This window comes from Trypanosoma cruzi, genomic scaffold, assembly GCF_000209065.1.
Source record: "Trypanosoma cruzi strain CL Brener 1047053516737 genomic scaffold, whole genome shotgun sequence".
Taxonomy (NCBI): domain Eukaryota; phylum Euglenozoa; class Kinetoplastea; order Trypanosomatida; family Trypanosomatidae; genus Trypanosoma; species Trypanosoma cruzi.
Genome location: NW_001849556.1, coordinates 224,268 through 232,345, shown reverse-complemented (window position 1 = coordinate 232,345; position 8,078 = coordinate 224,268). Strand labels below are relative to the sequence as shown.

Here is an 8,078-nt window from a genome sequence, read left to right as displayed (position 1 = left end):
CGCGTGGAGGGACCCGGCACTGCAGGACCTGTATGCGCCGTTCGTGATGCAGTCGCCCACCCGCCACGTGGACCGGCAAGGTGCGGGCATGTGGTTTGGTATGGGGCACTTTGCCATGAAGAATTTCTTTGGTATTTTGCACTGGCGCCTTGCGATGCGGTTGTCCATCTGGGGCATATTAGGATTCGTCATCCCCGGCGCCACGTACGCACTCCGCATGCATCGCAACGGATGGGAGTGGAAGAATCGCGGTGCCGTCTTTGCGATGGATTGACGTGGAGGGGAATATTGGGATGGAACCAAGAGGAATGAGCCAGTGAATATCATCAGCATCGTGAGCAAAACGAAAAAAAAGCAAAAAAAATGAAGGGGGTGGGGAATGGGTAGCGGAGGGAAATGGAGAAGAAACGAGCATTTGTGTGTGTGTGTGTGTGTTTGTTTGTCCGTGTGCGTACGCGGCCCTTTTTTTCCTGTTCGAGTCATGGGAGAGGAAGGTACTGGTGGGAAGGAGAGAAAGAGAGAGAGGCGACTTTGTTTGTGGTGGCTGGTGGTTATTCCACAGCAAACCCACACTATGTTTGTTTCTCTGTCGCGGAGAGGTGTGGGCTGTGTCTTTGGGTATTGAAGTGAAATGCGAGGGCCTCAGGAACCAAAAGGCCCCACGCACACTTATACACCCACAGTGCATACATGGAGAGGGGGAGAGAGGAGGACGCCAGTCGCAGAGCGCCCGGCAAATACGCATGCATGCAGGTATTTGACTGCACGTGTATGAATGGGTCCTGCAGTGCGTACTTTGTAGAATTCCGTATGCATGCAAGCACACACACACTAACTTCATGCAAGCACACACACACTAACTTCATGCATTTATTTTTTCTTGTCTTTACGATATATACGTATATCATGTGTGTAGAGTTTCCGAATATATATTTATATTTATTTATTTTTTATTATCATTACTATTGTATTTGGTTTTCTATGAATGAATGTCCACGTGCATTTGATTATTGGTCTTGTTTTTCCCCCATTTATTTTTATTTTTATTTTTACTTGTGGGCTTATTTGTGAAATTGGCTGGGGATTGTATGAGAAAGTGGTTCTGCTAGCATTCTTTTGTAATATAAGTATATCAATGGAGAGAGAGACATGTTTATATGCCTGCTGTCAGTGTTGTCCATCCCGTTGTTCTTTAACGTGTTGCACTCCCCCTTCCCTCCTCCTTTTCTTTTTTCCCCTCCATTTTTGCTTGGCTGTAGTCGCGTACGCCATACAAGCGGTATTATTGTTATTATTGACAGTATTAGTAGTATTTTAATCCCTTTTGTTATTTACACTCGAGAAGTGTGCGTGTGATTTCCCGACAACCCAGTCATCATCATCCGCAGCAGCAGCAGCCTTATCCAGAGTAATAAGCCGTGTGTCCCCATGCTCGCCAGTGTGCTTCGCCGTGGCGGCCATGAAGCGTCGTCCAGCGCGTCGCATCACATCATTGCGCCTGTTGCCGCCCTTGAACGTGCTGCGCCGTACACACGCTTCAACACTCTCCGGATGCATGCCCATCGCGAGGGCAACTTTCGTGCGCGGCCTGCCGGTTGGCGCGCGTGGAGGGACCCGGCACTGCAGGACCCGTATGCGCCCTTCGTGATGCAGTCGCCCACCCGCCACGTGGACCGGCAAGGTGCGGGCATGTGGTTTGGTATGGGGCACTTTGCCATGAAGAATTTCTTTGGTATTTTGCACTGGCGCCTTGCGATGCGGTTGTCCATCTGGGGCATATTAGGATTCGTCATCCCCGGCGCCACGTACGCACTCCGCATGCATCGCAACGGATGGGAGTGGAAGAATCGCGGTGCCGTCTTTGCGATGGATTGACGTGGAGGGGAATTGGGATGGAACCAAGAGGAATGAGCCAGTGAATATCATCAGCATCGTGAGCAAAACGAAAAAAAAGCAAAAAAAATGAAGGGGGTGGGGAATGGGTAGCGGAGGGAAATGGAGAAGAAACGAGCATTTGTGTGTGTGTGTGTGTTTGTTTGTCCGTGTGCGTACGCGGCCCTTTTTTTCCTGTTCGAGTCATGGGAGAGGAAGGTGCTGGTGGGAAGGAGAGAAAGAGAGAGAGGCGACTTTGTTTGTGGTGGCTGGTGGTTATTCCGCGGCAAACCCACACTATGTTTGTTTCTCTGTCGCGGAGAGGTGTGGGCTGTGTCTTTGGGTATTGAAGTGAAATGCGAGGGCCTCAGGAACCAAAAGGCCCCACGCACACTTATACACCCACAGTGCATACATGGAGAGGGGGAGAGAGGAGGACGCCAGTCGCAGAGCGCCCGGCAAATACGCATGCATGCAGGTATTTGACTGCACGTGTATGAATGGGTCCTGCAGTGCGTACTTTGTAGAATTCCGTATGCATGCAAGCACACACACACTAACTTCATGCATTTATTTTTTCTTGTCTTTACGATATATACATATATCATGTGTGTAGAGTTTCCGAATATATATTTATATTTATTTATTTGTTTATTATCATTACTATTGTATTTGGTTTTCTATGAATGAATGTCCACGTGCATTTGATTATGGGTCTTGTTTTGGTCTTGTTTTTCCCCCATTTATTTTTATTTTTATTTTTACTTGTGGGCTTATTTGTGAAATTGGCTGGGGATTGTATGAGAAAGTGGTTCTGCTAGCATTCTTTTGTAATATAAGTATATCAATGGAGAGAGAGACATGTTTATATGCCTGCTGTCAGTGTTGTCCATCCCGTTGTTCTTTAACGTGTTGCACTCCCCCTTCCCTCCTCCTTTTCTTTTTTTCCCCTCCATTTTTGTGTGGCTGTAGTCGCGTACGCCATACAAGCGGTATTATTTTTATTATTGACAGTATTAGTAGTATTTTAATCCCTTTTGTTATTTACACTCGAGAAGTCTGCGTGTGATTTCCCGACAACCCAGTCATCATCATCCGCAGCAGCAGCAGCCTTATCCAGAGTAATAAGCCGTGTGTCCCCATGCTCGCCAGTGTGCTTCGCCGTGGCGGCCATGAAGCGTCGTCCAGCGCGTCGCATCACATCATTGCGCCTGTTGCCGCCCTTGAGCGTGCTGCGCCGTACACACGCTTCAACACTCTCCGGATGCATGCCCATCGCGAGGGCAACTTTCGTGCGCGGCCTGCCGGTTGGCGCGCGTGGAGGGACCCGGCACTGCAGGACCCGTATGCACCCTTCGTGATGCAGTCGCCCACCCGCCACGTGGACCGGGCGGCTTCGGGCATGTGGTTTGGTATGGGGCACTTTGCCATGAAGGACTTTTTTGGTATTTTGCACTGGCGCCTTGCATTAAGGTTGTCCATCTGGGGCTTCGGAGGAATGGGCTATGCCTTCTCGTCGTATGCGCACCGTATGCGTCGCAACGGATGGGAGTGGAAGAATCGCGGTGCCGTCTTTGCGATGGATTGACGTGGAGGGGAATTGGGATGGAACCAAGAGGAATGAGCCAGTGAACACCATCAGCATCGTGAGCAAAACGAAGAAAAAGAAAAAAAAAGCAGAAAAAAAATTGAGGTGGGTATACATGTGTGTGTAAGCGTGTATTTACGCGTGTGTCTGGATGCAAGTGGATCCTGCAGAAAGGACTTTGTACAATTCCGTGTACATACATGCATGCCCATATATATATACCCGTATGAATATATTATACCCATAGGGATTTTATTTGATTATTCCTATAATAGTAACTTTGGAAATGAATAAATGTGCCCCGATGGAAAGGGGGAGGAAGAGAGAAAATAAATAAATAAACACAGCGTTTATTTATAAATAAAACTTATGTCTTTACCCATAAATTCATTTGCTTCCGCAAGGAGCACGGTGGTGGAAACTTGAAAGAGGATTGTTGTTGTTGTGACGTGTAGAGGATTTATGGAAGGGAGTGTGTGTGTAATGTTTGCTTGTAAGGATAAACAAAAAAAAAAGGGGTGGTGGTGGTGGTGGTGTAGATGAGAGTGTTGGCGGTTTTTCCTCGTTCATCTGCTTCATACCTGCCTTTTCCCGCTCCATCCACATCCAACTTGAGCGTTTTTTATTTATTTATTTATTTTATTTTTGGTTGGTGTGTTTTTTGGAGTGTTACCTGATGCCTTGAAATAGAGAGGAAGTGGAAGGGGGAAGGGGAGAAGGGCGAGGGCAATTGTTCTTTCCTTTTGCTGTCGTTTTTCCTTTTTTATTATTCCTACCAGCCCATTGCATTCCCCCCGCTGCTGCCTCTGTTTTTACTGCTGCCTTCTATGCGGGAAGAACCGAAAAGAAGGTGGAGGAGGAAGAGGGGGGTGTTTTGTGGTTTTTTTTTTTTTTTTTTTTTTTTTTTTTTTTTTTTTTTTTTTTTTTGCGAGCAGGCCTGTTGAAAGACCGCCACTGTTGTGCGGAGCCCATGACAGGGCTTACGTGTCACGAGGGCACCTCCAATTTTTAATCCACGTGAATAAATGTAATGAAAGAGAGAGAGGGAGAGGGAGAGGGAGGGTTTTTTTTTAAAGCGTGTTTGTGAACCATGCATGAATTTAAATTTGGAAGAAGAAGAAGAAGAAGAGTGTTAGGTAAATTAAATCCAAAAAGAAGAAACTGTTTTTGGGCTGCTCTTCCTGCTTTTTGTTGTTGTTTGTTTGTTTGTTTGTTTGTTTGTTTGTTTAGGGGAGGAAGAAAGAAAGAAAAAAAAAATAAAAGGAAAAGAGGGATAAGGCCATATCCAAAATGCATACTTTTTTTTTTTTTTTTTTTAATGTTCTTTTCTTTTTTTTGTTGTGTGTCTGTGTGTATATTTTGGTTGGGGTGTGGTGGGGGTTTTTCATGTATGTTGTGTTTAGAGGGGGATATTGTGGGAGTGTGATATCGCGCCATTATTTCCTTCGTATACATTACAGAGGAAAGGAAAGGGGGGGGGGGGGGGGGAATAGTTGAAGGAAATGCAGCGCTCCATGCGGGGTTTGTGGCTTCTACGGCCATCGGTCCCAACGTCCTCTGTGTCACGGCTACCGCCGCTGCTGCTGCTGCTGCAAAAACAACAACATGCGCGTCGTTTTATGAGTGACGGCGGCTTAAATGGCGTGGATGCTTCTTCCGGTGAGATGGCTGTGGCTCGCCGGGCTCTGCCACCGTCGGACTTCCCGGAGCGGAGTTTCCTCAAGTGCATTGAGAAGGAGATGCAGGACGAGGCCCTGCGGCTTGACAAGGAGGAAGGGCCGCCACCGCCACCGTCTGGGTGGGAGATGTACCATGCACCGGGGACGAGTCTCTTTTACGGCCGTCGCTGGTGGGTGCCGCCGACCCCTGTCACACCGACAGGGCAACGTGTGGCGCCGCGTGTTTTGGAGCGGCACACAATCCGAGTGCAGCTCACAACGCGAGATCCCTCACTGGACCCGGAGTGCGATGTGCGTGGCGAACACTTTCCCTTTTCCCTGTTTGTGCAACGCGTCGCCGATGGTGCCGGTACGTCGGCAGCCACTGTTCATGGATCCTCCTCCTCGCCTCCTGTCAACCACGCGGAGAGGGCACATGAGGTGTTGGGAGAGGAGGAGGAGCGCGGCCTTTACGAGCAGAGTATCGAAGTACGGGCCGATTTTGTGGAAGGAGAATTAGTTGTCGACCATGTTGTCTTTCATGGCACATTTAAACCCTCCGCAGCATTCAAGTCTCGGACGAATACCCACAGCAATGCAACAGAGACCCAAGAAACTGAGGGCAATAAAAATGAATCCTCTCGAGTCTCGACAGAATCGGAGGTGCATTACAACAATATGTTTGGTGGTTATCCTGGACCAAATTTAGACGAGGCGGAGGAAGAGGTACTTGACGGAATACAGGCCTGGCTTGCAGAGCGCTGTATCGATGATCAATTTGGTGAGTTTGTTGGTCAGTACTCCGTGTGGGTGGAACAGATGGAGTACGAGAGGTGGTTACGGCAACTACGGGATTTTGTGACGGCTTAAAACGACACGAGAAAAAAAAAAAAAAAAAAGGATGAAAGTTTACCTCCCCTTCCCCTCTCCCTTCCTCAATGAAACTAAAGATAATTGTCTCCATGTCTATTTCTGTCTGAATACATGAAAAAGACAGAAACAGGGGAGTTGTATACATGTATGCCATTGCCCGTACGTATCATGTTGCATGTGCCCCTAACACCCATCATTACCCATACATAAATACATACGAAAATTATATGATTAATCATGAGAGGCTTGCACTAAGATTTTCTTGTTGCTGTGGTTGTTGTGGTTGTTGATTTATTCTTCTTCAAACCGTATAAAATACCTCGTACCGCTGCGATAACTCCCTTTTCTGTTGTTATTTATTTACCGTAAAAAAAAAAAAAAAAAAAGGTTGGGGGAGAGAGAGAGGGAGGGAGGGAGGGAGGGAGAAGTGAAAACGAGGAACAGAAAATGTGAAGAGAATGAGATTATACAAGAATATTTGTGTATACGTATGTATGCATCTTACTTAAGAAGGCAGCATCTCATAATGTGTATTTACCCTCTTTTTTTTTTTTTGCCTTTGCCTTATTTCCCCCCATTTCTTTTCTGCGTGCACATGTACGGAAAACGATTAGCTACCGGAAGGAGAGGGAAACGGGTAGTAGACCGTCTAACGGGGACGGCGCGTGTTGAAGGAAGGAGAAGGAAAAATTGTAGGAGGGTGAGTAGCCAGCAAGATGTCAGTACAGAAGAAAAATAACGCATTACCACCGCCACCACGACCCGACCCGGTGACGCTTGATCAAATCTACAATTATCTGACTAGTCCGGATGTGATCATGGAAGAGCGGTCGTATCATCTCGTCGCCCTCAGCAGTGTTGCCTTTCACCCAAGTGTGAAGCTGTTTTTGTTTGAGCACACGCCACTACACCCGACCGTGTCGATTGGCGACGATACCAGTGCCGAGGGCCATAGTGCGGAGGTTGGCGAAGTTTTGGAGGCAAACCGACGACGTCGAGAGGCAGTGATAAAGAGTATCGCCTTCTTTCTTGCTCAGCGCAACAGTACAGTAGCACATGAGTGTCGGTGGGATACAGTCGCGTTGCTGGGCGAGTTATGCCGCCTCGAGAACCTCACGCCACTTCGCGCAGGTGGCAACAAAAAAAATGTCTTTGGTACCATGTCGGTTCTTTCCCCAATGCGGGAAGTGGTGCAGAAGATCAACCACTACGCGCGTGCCAACCTGGAGTTTCTTGCACGGCTGCCATGGTTTGTGCCAGCGGTGCAGGAGCTCATTGGCGAGGAAGAAACGGAGGGAGCAGCGGCCGCGGTGTCTTCCTCATCGGCATCGCCGCTAACGGCTGGCACCGCCCACTTGACCATACGCCGGGCTGAGCGGCAGCGAAATGCAAGCAGCACGGACGATGAAGAACTTTTTGGGATCCGCGAGCCGGACGAGGATGTGCGAATTGCGCTGAAAGACATCTTGTTAGCTCTGCCAGAAGTAACGCATGGGGATGGGGCGGAGGCAGCCGTTGTGTGGTCACCCGAGCGCATGAATCAGGCGCAGGACTTAATGTTCCTCGATGCCTCCACAACAATTCTGCACCTCATTCCACTTGTCTCCCGCTGCAGCCATTTGCAGTGTGCCCACTGTGAAAAACGCGTTTCAGCTGCTGGTGGCAGTGACGGTAATAAAGATAACGATAATAATAATAATAATGCACTCCTGCGTTGTGGCAGCTGCAGGGCGGTGTATTACTGCGATGCGGCGTGTCAACGGGCCCATTGGTCCCTCGCCCATCGTGTGCCTTGCAAAAGTTATAAGCAACTCTCAGAGGATATCATGTCGCAGTACGAGGCAATGAACAAGAGGCATCATGGTGGAAGCAGAAGGAAAATGCAGCGGCAACAGAAGGAAGCGGTGGCGGTGCTGGAAGTACCTCTTGAACCTTCTCTTTTTTATGAGACACGACGGTATCTGTACGACCATCGCGACCCTTCATTTGCGGAAATGTCATTTATGGATTACTTTATGAAGTACGATGTTCGTGGGAGTTGAAAAGATTGAGAGAAAGAGAGGTGGAGGAAAAAATAAAAGGTGGAA

The 8,078-nt window shown here is 48.2% G+C and overlaps 5 protein-coding genes across 5 annotated transcripts, besides 25 other annotated features; all 5 read left to right on the top strand.

Moving 5' to 3' along the window:
* Tc00.1047053506789.352 (hypothetical protein, conserved) lies at positions 1-274 on the top strand (the record flags this gene model as incomplete). Its single annotated transcript, XM_814843.1, has 1 exon — positions 1-274. A coding segment is annotated over one exon (274 nt), but the record flags the coding sequence as incomplete, so codon positions are not given.
* Positions 1-1,010: a sequence feature (heterozygous, non-Esmeraldo-like haplotype).
* Positions 417-453: a microsatellite.
* Positions 925-957: a sequence feature (AT_rich).
* Positions 1,011-1,417: a sequence feature (areas merged during assembly that could not be assigned to a particular haplotype. This can correspond to areas where the two haplotypes were merged or to regions with more than two copies in the genome that were merged during assembly.).
* Positions 1,031-1,055: a microsatellite.
* Positions 1,418-2,586: a sequence feature (heterozygous, Esmeraldo-like haplotype).
* On the top strand, positions 1,429-1,875 carry Tc00.1047053506789.340 (hypothetical protein, conserved; the record flags this gene model as incomplete). The annotated part of the gene is made up of 1 exon (XM_814839.1): positions 1,429-1,875. The coding sequence occupies one exon, from the start codon at positions 1,429-1,431 to the stop codon at positions 1,873-1,875; it is 447 nt and encodes a 148-aa protein (XP_819932.1).
* Positions 2,016-2,050: a microsatellite.
* Positions 2,497-2,530: a sequence feature (AT_rich).
* Positions 2,587-3,002: a sequence feature (areas merged during assembly that could not be assigned to a particular haplotype. This can correspond to areas where the two haplotypes were merged or to regions with more than two copies in the genome that were merged during assembly.).
* Positions 2,615-2,639: a microsatellite.
* Positions 3,003-6,010: a sequence feature (heterozygous, non-Esmeraldo-like haplotype).
* On the top strand, positions 3,014-3,460 carry Tc00.1047053506789.334 (hypothetical protein, conserved; the record flags this gene model as incomplete). Its single annotated transcript, XM_814841.1, has 1 exon — positions 3,014-3,460. One exon carries the CDS (start codon positions 3,014-3,016, stop codon positions 3,458-3,460), a length of 447 nt encoding a protein of 148 aa, XP_819934.1.
* Positions 4,079-4,107: a sequence feature (AT_rich).
* Positions 4,341-4,387: a microsatellite.
* Positions 4,496-4,521: a microsatellite.
* Positions 4,570-4,589: a microsatellite.
* Positions 4,655-4,688: a microsatellite.
* Positions 4,694-4,731: a sequence feature (CT-rich).
* Positions 4,759-4,797: a microsatellite.
* On the top strand, positions 4,963-5,988 carry Tc00.1047053506789.330 (hypothetical protein, conserved; the record flags this gene model as incomplete). Its single annotated transcript, XM_814838.1, has 1 exon — positions 4,963-5,988. One exon carries the CDS (start codon positions 4,963-4,965, stop codon positions 5,986-5,988), a length of 1,026 nt encoding a protein of 341 aa, XP_819931.1.
* Positions 6,011-6,876: a sequence feature (haploid, non-Esmeraldo-like haplotype).
* Positions 6,384-6,416: a microsatellite.
* Positions 6,708-8,033, top strand: Tc00.1047053506789.310 (hypothetical protein, conserved; the record flags this gene model as incomplete). The annotated part of the gene is made up of 1 exon (XM_814837.1): positions 6,708-8,033. The coding sequence occupies one exon, from the start codon at positions 6,708-6,710 to the stop codon at positions 8,031-8,033; it is 1,326 nt and encodes a 441-aa protein (XP_819930.1).
* Positions 6,877-7,041: a sequence feature (areas merged during assembly that could not be assigned to a particular haplotype. This can correspond to areas where the two haplotypes were merged or to regions with more than two copies in the genome that were merged during assembly.).
* Positions 7,042-7,504: a sequence feature (areas merged during assembly that could not be assigned to a particular haplotype. This can correspond to areas where the two haplotypes were merged or to regions with more than two copies in the genome that were merged during assembly.).
* Positions 7,505-7,545: a sequence feature (haploid, non-Esmeraldo-like haplotype).
* Positions 7,546-8,078: part of a sequence feature (heterozygous, non-Esmeraldo-like haplotype) that runs on past the window's edge.
* Positions 7,664-7,694: a microsatellite.